Here is a 12,914-nt window from a genome sequence, read left to right as displayed (position 1 = left end):
CAATTCAGCCGTTGAATCTTGGTAAAAAGTCATGATAGTAGTGATACAAAGCCGGTTCTGCAGCGGAAGTCGTAATCTCGAGCGCCCGTCCGGTGATGTATTGCTGGTCATCTACCAATCAGGCGCACAGATGGTGTCGGCGGCTCTTCCGGCGTATTGCTGGTCATCTGCCAATCAGGTGGCGGGTGATTTAAAAATTTGACACATGGCGGTGCGAATTTGACAGCTGGTGGCGGGAAATTGAAATGTGTAGCCGGTTGGAGGCGCCGCGAGCCGATAAACAGTTCAATTTGCGCGTGCGCGGCTAAACGGCGGGAAATTTAAAACTTTGACAGATGGCGGTGGAAATTTGACAGCTGGCGGCGAGAATTTTGACAGATGTCATTATGGAATGGCGGAAATTTTGAATTTGACAGTTGTGTCAGATCAAGATGGCGTTGACGGTTTGGGGTGACAATCATAGAGGGCGCTAGAGTGAGCAAAAATTTCAAAAAGTTTTGAGTGCGGTCCTCGGAAAAAAATTGTGGAATTTCTCGGAAAAAAAATATTGCAATTTCTCGGAAAAATGCAAAATAATTCGTTGTTTGGGTGTAATCATCCAGTCTGATTTCCGTGTTTCTCGGAAAAACCGCAAACATTGATAAGACCATATGTTTCCCACCGTCTATATAACGAACAAAGTGATCAGCTCAGACCATTGATTGTGCTGCTGCTGTCAAGGTGCTAATAGAACAGTAATCAGCTCAACATTTTCCACCGTTTATACGAGTGATCAACTTAAGTCGATAAGACAAATAATTGTGTTGTAGTGAGAGTGATAATAAAAGGTAAGAATAAATTTTTGCTTCTAAATCTGGTACTGAATTTGTACTTTATCTTAGGCCTATCATGACTTCCAAAGCTGATGAAGTGATCGTGGTAAGTAACGACATCGTTCAGGCTACTAAAACGCATTTGGATAATTTGACAACAAAATTTGATCATCAAAGTGCTTTATATTTGGTCCACCAAATTAAAAGTTGTTTTAAACTTTATTCGAAAACTATTAAAAGCTTGAAATTGAGTGTTGGTGCTCGACTCAAGCTTAATTCCAATTTAATTAAATTAAAACATTTTCACGTCATACTTAAACGTTTGTGTTCAAATAATGGTATCAGTGGTCGAGGATTGAAGATAAATCATCAAAAGAGGGTTCAGTGGGAAGAATTGAAAACTGCTTTTAAGTCACGCGTTCAAACTGGAATAATTTTTAATTTAAGTCACATTGATATTGTTAGTAGTATAGGACGCGGGGTTCTGGGACACTTCGATGGCCTATGCCATCCGCATCTGTCCATGACCTTCATGAAGGTCATTCTTTGTCGGGTGAAGAAGTCTTCAGGAGCCTCTGGTATTGTTGGTCAATTCCGGAGGCTGCTGAAGAGGTGGTGTTGGTGGTTGTTGTTGCCGAGGTGGGCGTGGTCACCGAAGGGTGTGGTCACCCGAAGGGTGTGGTCACAGGTGTAATTAAAGGTGTTTTCCAGGTAGGTTGAAATCAATGGAAAAAAATGTATTTTTTATATTTACCTGTATCGCTTAGGTGACAGTTACCTGTGTTGGATTGATCTTTGAAAAAATGTGAAAGTGTTGTTGTGGATTTGTGTTGGTTTCGAACCGTGAACCTACGAGTTGTGAAGCCGAGACGTACGCCATGCACCAATGTGCTCCACATACGTTTGTTGATGTGAAAGTTGGGTAGATAACAAACAAATAATCGAAGTAAGTAGGTGGGTAGGTAGGTAGTTAGTTAGTTAGTTGGTTGTTTAGTTAGTTAGTTAGCTAATTAGTCAGTTAGTTAGTTAAGTAGTTCAAAAGAAAAAAGAAAATCTAAAGATAAACCAAGAAAAAAAAAAATTGTTTGGGTGAATAAAAAGATAAGAAAAAGAAAAAAAGGGGAAAAAAGGGGGTTGGAAGCGAAGCAACTGACTCGCCTAGCCTAGCCTAGCCTAGCCTAGCCTAATTTTCCAGGAAGATTATGAAAAAAGTCAAAGTTAGTAACTATTTTGTTTATTATTGAAATGAATAATGTTGCATTTGCTCCTGGTGTACATTTCTTAAGGAATATTGTGGTACAGTTTTAATTAAATCTCCTTTGAACTGGAGGTGTAGTACCCTGTTGTTGTTGTTGTTGTTGTTGGTCGTTGTGGTGGTGGTGGTTGTGGTGGTACGGGTATTGTGGATAAGTTTCATTATTCAAAAGATTCCATCTTTCTTTAAGTTGTTGTTCTTTTGAAGCTTCAAAGGAGGGTTGTAAACGTCGTTTACATTTAAGTAAATGTAAAGACATGCGTGTTGGTTTGACCCAATGGTCTTTAATTAGGGGACACTGAATTAGTTCTAAAGAAAGAGATAGGAGAAAATTATAGGTATGTTCAAATTATATAAATAATTTCTTACCTTCACTCATGATTTAAAACTTCAATTGACTGAATGACAAGTTAATACCTACTAGCGTATTTATATGAAATCCTCATAAGTAAACACATGATTAGCTTACACAGGTCTTTTTTAAATTTTTTTATAAATAACACTGAATCATCTTGTTTTTCAACTCCAATCAGTTTTGCAACATTATATTTTTATAAATAACACCAAATCATCTTGTTTTTCAACTTTAATCAGTTTTGCAACATTGTAACTAATGGGTTCAATAAATCAATATAATTAATTCATATATATTTTTATTTATTTTACATGTAAATTTTGCATTTGTTTTTGTAATTGCAAGAACTCAATGTCAGCTCTTAACTTCTTCAAGGCTTTGAGCAAAGATTCGGTCTGTTTTCTTTTCCGTCTCAAAAGATTTTTCAGTTGTTGTTTGGATTTCTGAAAGGAACAAATAAATATTCAAGTTTTTTTAACTTTTTTTTTTTTTATTTAACGTAAATTTACATATTAGTATTTTGGGTGTTTCTCTTTATATAACATTTGGATATATTTTACATAAAGGCATATAGTACACATTGCCCCTTGCTCGGTGGTTTCACCTTGACATTTTGGACATTTGAATTGAACAGGTACAGGCATGTTGCCTCTAACAATACATAACAGATTATGGTTACAAATTAACAAGTTGCGGTTTAAATAAGCAGACTATATGTGACATGCTGCTGCTTTAAAACTAAGTAAAGCTAAGGAATTTACGTTAAATTTATCAGATTTTTTGCGGTTGAGATATTTGTTCAACCTACGCTTATTATGTTCTTCATTACGGTTGCTAGTTATTCTATAATTTGCTACAGCAAAATTTATTTTGTACCAATTATTATTTTCTAAATATAAGGCACTTTTACAAAAGTCCATGTCAAATGTATTTATAATTTTAAATACAAATAATTCGAAATTTGAAATTTCTGGATAGTTTCCAATCCAAATAATGTTAAAAACAATATTTTTATAGACTTTATAGTATGAAAAAAATGAGTGTTGTTCTGTTTTGATACCAACATATTGATTATAAAAGCGTATTACTGTATCAACAGACTGAGGAGCATCATCTTGTGTGCCTTCAACAAATATATCTACATCACTAAAATGATTAGTCTTATCTAACATGCAAGCGGCAAAACCACCTGCTACAAAACATCTTCTAGTACTACTACTATACAAATTTAATTGTTCTTGCACAACAGTCAAAACTTGGTGAAACGGATTTGATTTTGTTCCCTCACAGGAATCACCATAAAATCGTTTACTAATATACTTAATATGATGTGGTAAAATCTAAAAAGAAAAAAAACAAAACATTTTAAAACGATTTATCCATCTTCAGCAATTGTTTCTTCTGAATCATAGTCAGACTCTTCAATTTCGTTTGGTAAATTAAACGTTTCTTTAAACTTTTGCTTAAGTGTTTTTGGTAAAATCGATTTCGCAACAACTCTATTAACATCATTTTTGCTTAATTGTCGTGGATTCCTACCCAACTCAACTAAGTATCTGGTTTCCTGATATAAATAAAATCGTCTTTTAAAAAAATTGTTTATACGCTCCTTTGTGGCTTGTTCATAAGTTATGCTAGTTTTAACCATGTTGAGTCTTCAGTACAATACAACAAGTTCAAAATGTTATCACCACCACCACACAGTTTACTTTTTTTAGTCTCTACTACTACTTCTTCACTATGTACTTTAATTGAATAATCACAAAAACAAAAAAAACAATCACAGTTGTGACAGTACACAGTTCCTTGGTCGTTGTTGTTGTTGTTGCTGCTTTGGATGGGTGTAGGAACAATTCTTCTTTTTACAGCCTTTTCAGTTATATCCTTATCAAAACGATTGACGTCTACAAAAACTGTGTCCCATTTAGATCTCAGACTGTTAAACTTTTAAATTGAAAGTGTTAATAAATTAAAATAAAATTGAAAGAATTTAAATTAATACAAATATCCCCAAGGTAAAGTGTCTGTGCTCATATTATTTACTAATCTTTTATCATCCGAACCACTTAAAGCCAACTTTGTTTGTTTCAAGGTAAAAACTGTATGCTTTTGTGATTGGATAACATTTTGAGTAACATCTAATTTTTGATTATTAAACAAACATTCAAAATAATCATCAAAAGTAATTAATTTAAGAGCAGATGTTTTTATACCTTTAGCCTTTTTTATAATTCCAAAATTTGCAATAAAATTATAAATTTCCCGTTTACTTGACTTTTCTCGTTGCATATTTTCAAGACGTTTTTGTTTGTCAGCGTTATCATATAAAACTTTAATTGAGTACATTTTCGATCGTAGACCAATAAAATGAGTCATAATTCGACCACAGTTCTCATCCTTCATAAGGCCTAACACTTTTTTATTTTTTTGTGGAATGTTATAAATATTATTCAGTGGGTAATCTGACGTATCAAATTTATGAATATCCTTTTTTATATGTGCATAGATATCATCATCGTTAAATAAGTAAATCAAACCATCTGTATCAGTATATAATAATTTTACATTAGTTCCAAATTTTGATAAAATGTAATTGTAATGAAAGTCGTACAAAAAAGTTTTTGATATATCTAAAATTGACATTCCCACGTAGATAGGTTTATTAAATGTAATTTCCAACCGTTTCATTTCAATTAAAATCATATTTTTACTAAATATTGTACAACTATGAAAGTTTGGTTGTGAAATATACCAATTTGCACCGTATCGTCCTTTCCATTTCGTTACCAATTTAACATCTCTATATTTTTTTACATTTTCAATAGTTTTCCCAAAAACAGCATTATTCATTAATTTATAAAAATTTTTCTCAAATTCATTTTTACTCTGTTTTCTCAATTCTGTATTTAAGTCGATATACTTTTTTAACCAGGGTGCTTGTTTAAATTGTAAGCAACGATGAATTTTTACCAGTTTTAAACCTAAATCTAAAGCCTGTTTTAAATTTCTATAATGAATAATATAATTTGTTTTCTTGTACAAAGTTGTTAATAATTTAGTATTTTTTGAATCGGAAATTGGTGGAACTAAATGCTCAGGACATAAAGGTAAGTCTTTATGCAAATCAAATAGTGTTGGTGGATATTCAAGATCTACTTCAAAAATGTATCCAATTTCACAATCATCATCGTATAGTGTGTTAAAATCAATTTTATAAATATCTGGACCACTAATCCATTGAAAATCACCCATAGGCAATGAATAACTCATTGCAGCTCCATAAAGATTGTTGATATCAAAATACATAAGGTAAGTTGATGGTTTATTAGGATTATAAGCTTCACCCATATATTTATTGTTTGCTTGCCCGTATCTATTCGAACATTGTGAAACTCCTCCTCGAATACCTCGTTCAAAAAACATTATCATATCAACATCAGTTAATAAAGTTAATTCAACGTTTGTGATTTTTAACATACTATCAAAAGATAATCCTGGAGCTGTACAATAGTGAAGACTATCTAATTCATATGTTTTCATACAAGTAGATCTAAAATTTTCAAAAATATCAGCCAAAAGTAAAACGTCAGTTTTTAAATACAATTCAGCATACTCTTGAAGAGTGTTAATTTCAAATACTTGCCAAACCGTACAAGCATGTTCATAATCGGCACCAGAAATCTCAGTATTAGACACATGACTAAAAAACTTTTGCATAGATGGTAAACTATTCTCTTGCAATTTTTCCCAACAATCAAGATACTCATAAGGAAAGATGCCTTTGCGAGTGACTAAATTAAATTTTAAATCATCTTTATAAAATTTCCGTATAATAATTTTTTGCTCATCATTTAAATATGTGGATAATTTATCAATACTACTTGGCATAAATCTGTATGAATCTAAAAATCTAAATTTAATTTTACTGTTGAGAATGTATTTAGTAAACGAAATATATTTTTCTTTATTAATTGGTAATAGATCAATGTGTCCATCAATTTCTGTACTTAAAGCTTTAATTATAAAATGACTATCATAACCAGATAAATTATGAAAAATTACTGGAATAGTATTCATATCTTGAAATTTTAGGTTACATGAGTTATGAGCAGCACCTCTGAACTTTCCTGTTAAATGACAATGATCTTTCACTTTTCTCTCATTATCATCGTTTAAAAATGCTTTACAACAAATATGACATTTCATTGCTAATAAGAAATTTTGCTCTTCTTCAACAGATAATGATTTCATTTTACATGGGTGAGAAAAAATTGTTTCCAATTCATTTGAAATCTTTTTTAATTCATGTACAAACCATACTGAACAATTTTTACCGGTATAGGTATGAAATCTTGATAATGAATCGTCATAGGAACATTTTAAATAAAATGCAATACTAAACGGTTTATGTTTTTGATACTTCTCACAAGTGTTTGTTTTGTTTAAATCTTTATAGTTTATCAGTAGACACTCCAAATCAGCGTAAATAACGAAAGGCACCATCAGTTTATTTTTATAATTTTTAAATTTTAGAATACTTTTATCTTTAGAGGGAAGTTTTATTTTAGTTTCGTTTAACACTGAACAATTTCGCATATGATCATTAACTATATTTTGAGTAGAAAAATGATTTAAACATCTTTCACAAACCCACTTTTTATTTTTAATATTACCCATTTGATAACTTGTTAATCGTGCTAAATTTTTAATGTAAGCAAAATGAAATAAACATTTATTAGAAAGTTCATCATCATCATCATCATCATCATTATCAGTATCTTTTGTTATCATAAGTAAATTAATTTTAGGTGAAATTTCACTTTTACTCAACAGCAAAGGGAGTATTTTTTTCTTTTTATTCAAAATAGTAAAGACATTTATTGCCAACTGATTCATTTTTTCAAATTTTGGAATATCTTCAAGAGCAATGGGAAATCTTATATTGTTGAATTTTAACACCAAACTAAAATGTGGATAAGATGTTACACGTGAAACATTTTTTATTGTTTTTACAGGATATAAAGCACAAACAACAGCCCATAAGAAGCAAAATTGGTCATTGTTCTTGATATTGACTACACTTTTAGTATTTTTAACAAAATCAGGTAAATCAACATATGTTGAAATACCAACACTGATCGGATTATATTTATTTATATTAACTTTCAGATGTAAAATTTCTTTTAGAGCCCACCCACTGTCCCTTTCTTGAAACTCTTCTAGTTGTAACAAAATTTTTTCATAAACATTAATTTTGAACCAATTTTTCAAATCTGTACTTTTATCAATTACCATATTTGGAGTAGAAAAAAATTTATGAGTTGTCTCGTGAGTGTGAGGTTTTATAAAGACTCCAACAAAAATTACATTTACTTTTAATAACGACCTTTTCAATTCATGTAAAATTCGTCTTGAAAATATTCTAAAGCATTTTAAGAGAAATTTTTTTGGATCTTTCAAAGAAAAATTTGTTATCATACCCGTTTTAATTCTACTTTTAAAACAAGAGTCAACATCTTGCCAAATTAACTTTTTAGATTTTAAATACTTTACACTATGTATTTTTTGTTTTAAGATTAGTAAATAATCCTTTAAAATAGTTAAATTTGATTCAATTTTTGCAAAATTTTTTACACAATTTAATTTATTTTTTAAACATCTCTTATGTAATAAAATGGTTTTTCTGAGCCAAGTTATATATTTTAGAAATTCTTTCTTATGTTTAATTAATCCACTAACCTTTTCAATTTTGTTAACAGCAGAAGTTGAGATTTCATCTAAAATCTTTTGACTGGCCATCTTTTATAGTCTGTTTACAAAATTTGAATTAATAAAAGAATAATATTAGCAAAAGTACTTACTTTGAAATTTCACTAGCAACACTTGAAATGTAAACTGCAGAGACACATTGAAAACTGAGTATGATTGAAGCTGTATTTATATTATAAAATTTAAAAATTATCAGAGCATGCACGTGTCATTTTTATCATCTAAAACTGCAAGACTTGCAAATAATTATCATTTTGGAAAATTAACCTTTGACATTCAAATTATCAAATTTTATCTAAAACTGTAATTTTTAGAATGTGATAATCATTTGCAACATTAAAAAAAAAAACCAAAATTATATTTTATATATTTTTATTTTTTACAATACATATACCACATGTATAAGTTGTGCACGTTTTCTAGAGCACAATTTAAGTATTCACTATGCTTTAAGCAGTGGTGGGACTTAAAAATTGTCTTCATGGTGTTTACTGGAAGACATCCATCAGTTTCGAGGTCGACAATATCCTCATCCAGAAAAAATTGCTGTAACCATTTTTTCTTTTGCAGACCTTTCACTGCCACATGGACTTTTTGATTTGGATTGTATTGTATGAAGTCCTTTAGAAATTTCTCGATGCTTTCATACCTTATTGTTGATGGATCTTCATAGTAGTATTCAACCCCGTGTATTTGATCAGTAGCGTAGTCAATCTGTTTTTGGAAGGCAGCACTGCACATCTCGATTGTGACCGGAAACTTGATGAAGGCGTGTTGGTATTGTTGGGTGTCGACATTCAGAATTGCCAATTCTTTGCATACAAAGCATGTACCGAGTTGGTAACCTTGTATGTCAAGTAGATACATTTTGCTTCTTTTCACAGTTGATGTAAAATACAATTTAATTCCAGAAACATATCTTCACCTATTTATACCCAAACATTTTTTAAAAATGCATGCACGAGTTATTGATAAAGATGTTTTTCCCAATAATTTAAGCAGCATTTGCATTTCTTAAATGTTAAACAAAATAAAGATAACTGGTGTGTGTTTTTCCATATATTTTGCAAAAACAAATTAATGCAGCGTAAGTGCAAAATTGATATTTATTGGTGTGTTTTTTTTTCATCAATTCTGTCAGCATGTTTTTATCAGTTAACCTTACAATTTTGTAACAAAAATTATCAACATTTTTTAGTTTGCATACTATAAAAGCGTCGAGAATTTTCTGTTTCTTCATCAGTGTTTGAATCTCAACACCACAACCAAAATGTCAACCACACCATGTACTATTGTAGTGTTTAGCGAAGATCCTGAAAATCTGCCTGCTGAGCATATTACGGTAGTAATGAAGCAATTATTCCAGTAAGTTTTTTTATTATTTTTTTCTTAGTATTTTTTGACTCATGTGTTTGGTGTATGTTCAGATATGGCGTGCTCGAGATTAAACGTTTGGGAGACAAAGTGTTTGTTTCCCTTAAATATTGCCCTCGAGGCAGTTCGTTAAAACGAAAATTTGGCAATTTACCAATTAGATATATTCGCACAAAATTAGACAATGAAGCCGAATTCAAGATTTTGGAAAGCGTTGTGAGACGCTTCAGATTCAACCTCGTTGAAGAAGATGTCAACGAAGTGGAGAATCTAACTAGTCCAAAGAAACGGGTGTACATAGAGCCACCAGTCGAAGAAGAAGATGAAGATTTGATGGATGATGTAGTTGTCATCAATAATGCTCCTTCAACTTCTCAAAAGCAGTGCAAGAATCGACGACGAAAGGAACCCGTCAATCATCGTCAACATCCCGATGCAGAAAAAAACTTTTTCGATGGGTTAGAATAAAAATATAAGCAGATAATTAATGTTTTTATTTTTCCAAAAATTCAATTTATAAAATGTTTTTACAATAAACGGACACGACCTGTCAGTGGTTCATATGTGATAAATTGTTCATGCAGAATCAAACAATAAGCTGCAGTATTAGCATCTATATCTCCTTCAGTTTCAAATTCCAAGCGAACATCTATGGTGGTTTGTTTAATTACTTCGTTTTGATATGAACAATCAATGACAATTAATGGAGCAACCTTTTTGAACTTTTCCAAATTTAATAATGGTTCACAAACTGGTTTTTTATTAAAATAATAAGCTTGTTGAAAATGTGTGTACATTTTGTATGCCAAAGCGTACTTGTTGTGTTTGTAATCCAAATTTAAATTTTCATATGGATATGCTTGAGAATTTAAGTACAATTTCATGTTTCTCAAATTGCAATGATCAAAATTGCTTGCATTCTTTTTCAAATTGTTTCTTCGATCAGTTTGAAATCCAACAATGATGAAACGTGGTTTTTGTAGAAATGTTGAGGTTTTCAACACCCAATTAAAGGAATGACTTTCTTGCAAAAGTGGATAAGTAAAAAGTTCCCATTTTCGATGAACAATCTCCAAAGGAATATTTTTATCGATTATGTTTAATATTTTTAACTTTTCATAATCGGATACTGTTACATGAGGCACTTTCCATGTAATTTTTTCAATCAAAATTTGAGCTTTTTCAAGGCCTGTTGTTTCAATAATACAGTTTAAATCAGAATTTGAACGAATTAAAACGAGTTCCTGACGAAGATTTATCACAATTTTTTTATAATCTTCAGCAAAACCTAGTATCATCGAAAGCGGCCAACATACATCAAATTGTCCTGTTGTATTATCAACAAGTTTTACGTCATCAACAGGAAACCAACCAGCATTCATCAAAGCAGTACTTTCGTTTGGTGTGTAAGATACATAACCTTTCAAACTACTGGTAATACCAGGAGTTTTTACACGATCAATTAATTCACCTCCCAGTAAAAAACGAATTTCTTCAAATAGATGGGCAACAAAGTTATTCACCAATTTTCCTTTGGTGTATACAAGTTTTTCATCATCATGTTTTACTAATCTTCCTTGAATATGAAGTTCACTTAATCCTGGCACTGTGAGTAATTCCTGTTGTTGAATACCAATTCGACATTCATCGTTATGCTTAAGTGGAGTGTTTGTATATGCTTGATATGAATGCCATTCCAAGTTGGTTATTGAACTGTCAATAGTTGGTTTTTGAGTCACATTTAACAACTCCATAACTTTTTATTTCACACGCAGTCCTAACGATTGTAGAAATTTTCGATTTTCAGGTGTTAGCGGAGCACTGTTCTTGTTGTGAATGAACGTTTTTGAAACGTTACTAACGTTTTTATATTGCACGTTATTGTTGTTGTTGTTGTTGTTAATAGGTACATTAAAACAAATCACCATTTTTTATATGTTTTACTATTGATTTAATTTACGTAAATGTAATGTTGTCGTGATGAGCTCGTTTCTGAAATTGACCAACTTACCAAATTGATCTGTTATTTTAAGAGTTATGTTTCTAATGAAATCTGTGTTAATTGGTAGATAGATCACGTTTACAGGTTTTTCAATAATTTTATAACCCGGAGGTTCTTTAGGATAAAACGCATAGATGATATGTTCAGCAGCTCCATTTAAATAAGAATTTTTTACAAAAGTACACTCAATTCGAATTAAGTTTACCCTTATTATGTCAACAGGAAAATCTGATTCATGTAGTTTATCGGCTGTAAGTTTTCTTTTTGAAAATCCTAACAAAGATGCTATGGAATTCTTTTTTGAAAAATCGACAACACTATCACATTTTATTTCACATTTTAATGTGTTCAAATTTGCTTTCAACTGTAAATGTATAGGTTTTTCTCCGTTTTTCTGATTTAAAAGTAAGGCTTTCTGCAGGTATTCACCAATGTCTTGCACTTCATAGCTACCAATTGGGATTGCGATGCTAGTGTTGTTTTCACCATAATAAAACATATTATTAGTGTTATCAACATTTGGAATTGCATTATTTACATTAAAATTTAACAAACCAATTTCATAAGCACAATTTTTCTCCAACTCAATAGGAGGATTAAAATCCATTGATAAAATGGATGTTGTATCACTGAAAAGAAAATGATAAGACATCTTGATGCGTGTACAACTGAAATTAAACTAAGTTAAAATAATGTTCTATTAGGTTATTTATTTATTTATTCAGTTAAAAAAGATAAACAAAGATGACCACAATTATACGTATTAAATTTTTGAAATCGCTTATGGTTGTAGAGAATTTGACAAAATCCATTTGAATTAAAATACCTAACCACTTCTTGTGGAGGTTGCAAATCACCAAAACTATCAAAATATTCAACTAAATTACTTTGTTTCCGATAAGCTACCCAATGTGTTCCATTTCCGCTGTTTTGATCCAAATTAATAACACCAGATTCGTTGTGACGTATTTTTTTCGGAAGAACATCTCGTGAAAAGACACCTCGAAAATAAGGAATTTTATATATTTTTGCAAATTTTTCAATATCCAGATTTGTTAAGGGTCTTTTAGGTAGCCCTTTTAATCTAAAAAAAGACCCAATCCTCTTTTGTATGGTTTTAAAAATAAACCTTTGCCCATTGCAATAGCTTCCATCGTTTTATTATGTCTCTCAGATTCGGCTAATGCTTGTCTAGCTTCTTTTGCTGCATTAATGGCTTTCGCAATTCCAGCAGCTCCTCCACCGAGTGCTCCAAGTGCACTAAGACCAGCAAAAATAGGAATTAATGGCAAAATTCCACCGGTTTTTGGGATCTTTATAACACGAGCAGTTTTAATGTTGTTGTTC

The 12,914-nt window shown here is 31.1% G+C and overlaps 4 protein-coding genes across 4 annotated transcripts; 2 read left to right on the top strand and 2 right to left on the bottom strand.

The window, feature by feature from the left end:
• Window positions 1-494: 494 nt before the first annotated feature.
• LOC148170691 (uncharacterized) lies at window positions 495-1,874 on the top strand. The gene is made up of 2 exons (XM_088041674.1): window positions 495-827; window positions 882-1,874. Exon 2 carries the CDS (start codon window positions 889-891, stop codon window positions 1,504-1,506), a length of 618 nt encoding a protein of 205 aa, XP_087897800.1. The 5' UTR covers window positions 495-827; window positions 882-888; the 3' UTR covers window positions 1,507-1,874.
• A 1,076-nt stretch (window positions 1,875-2,950) lies between these two features.
• On the bottom strand, window positions 2,951-8,326 carry LOC148170690 (uncharacterized). Its single transcript, XM_088041938.1, has 3 exons — window positions 8,284-8,326; window positions 8,162-8,231; window positions 2,951-3,762 (listed from the first exon to the last, which is right to left on the bottom strand). The coding sequence occupies exons 2-3, from the start codon at window positions 8,219-8,221 to the stop codon at window positions 3,133-3,135; spliced, it is 690 nt and encodes a 229-aa protein (XP_087898064.1). The 5' UTR covers window positions 8,222-8,231; window positions 8,284-8,326; the 3' UTR covers window positions 2,951-3,132.
• A 1,118-nt stretch (window positions 8,327-9,444) lies between these two features.
• On the top strand, window positions 9,445-10,118 carry LOC148170689 (uncharacterized). The gene is made up of 2 exons (XM_088041547.1): window positions 9,445-9,556; window positions 9,619-10,118. Exons 1-2 carry the CDS (start codon window positions 9,462-9,464, stop codon window positions 10,031-10,033), a joined length of 510 nt encoding a protein of 169 aa, XP_087897673.1. The 5' UTR covers window positions 9,445-9,461; the 3' UTR covers window positions 10,034-10,118.
• On the bottom strand, window positions 10,093-11,493 carry LOC148170688 (uncharacterized). Its single transcript, XM_088042229.1, has 2 exons — window positions 11,348-11,493; window positions 10,093-11,278 (listed from the first exon to the last, which is right to left on the bottom strand). Exons 1-2 carry the CDS (start codon window positions 11,491-11,493, stop codon window positions 10,093-10,095), a joined length of 1,332 nt encoding a protein of 443 aa, XP_087898355.1.
• Window positions 11,494-12,914: the final 1,421 nt, after the last annotated feature.

This window comes from Gnatocerus cornutus, chromosome 7, assembly GCF_029298725.1.
Source record: "Gnatocerus cornutus isolate USDA-ARS CGAHR chromosome 7, icGnaCorn1.1, whole genome shotgun sequence".
NCBI lineage: Eukaryota > Metazoa > Arthropoda > Insecta > Coleoptera > Tenebrionidae > Gnatocerus > Gnatocerus cornutus.
Note: the sequence above shows the minus strand (reverse complement) of the source record. Positions and strands in the feature narration are given on the sequence as shown.

What these genes read in the sequence shown, in the direction of transcription:
- LOC148170691 (XM_088041674.1), top strand. Translation starts at nt 889, where the DNA reads ATGACTTCCAAAGCTGATGAAGTGATCGTGGTAAGTAACGACATCGTT.
- LOC148170690 (XM_088041938.1), bottom strand. Translation starts at nt 8,221, where the DNA reads ATGGCCAGTCAAAAGATTTTAGATGAAATCTCAACTTCTGCTGTTAAC. An exon ending in CTGTTAACAAAATTGAAAAG is followed by an intron (nt 3,763 to 8,161) that starts GTTAGTGGATTA and finishes TTTTCTTTTTAG; the next exon opens with ATTTTACCACATCATATTAA.
- LOC148170689 (XM_088041547.1), top strand. Translation starts at nt 9,462, where the DNA reads ATGTCAACCACACCATGTACTATTGTAGTGTTTAGCGAAGATCCTGAA. An exon ending in GTAATGAAGCAATTATTCCA is followed by an intron (nt 9,557 to 9,618) that starts GTAAGTTTTTTT and finishes GTGTATGTTCAG; the next exon opens with ATATGGCGTGCTCGAGATTA.
- LOC148170688 (XM_088042229.1), bottom strand. Translation starts at nt 11,493, where the DNA reads ATGGTGATTTGTTTTAATGTACCTATTAACAACAACAACAACAACAAT. An exon ending in AATCGAAAATTTCTACAATC is followed by an intron (nt 11,279 to 11,347) that starts GTTAGGACTGCG and finishes AACTATTGACAG; the next exon opens with TTCAATAACCAACTTGGAAT.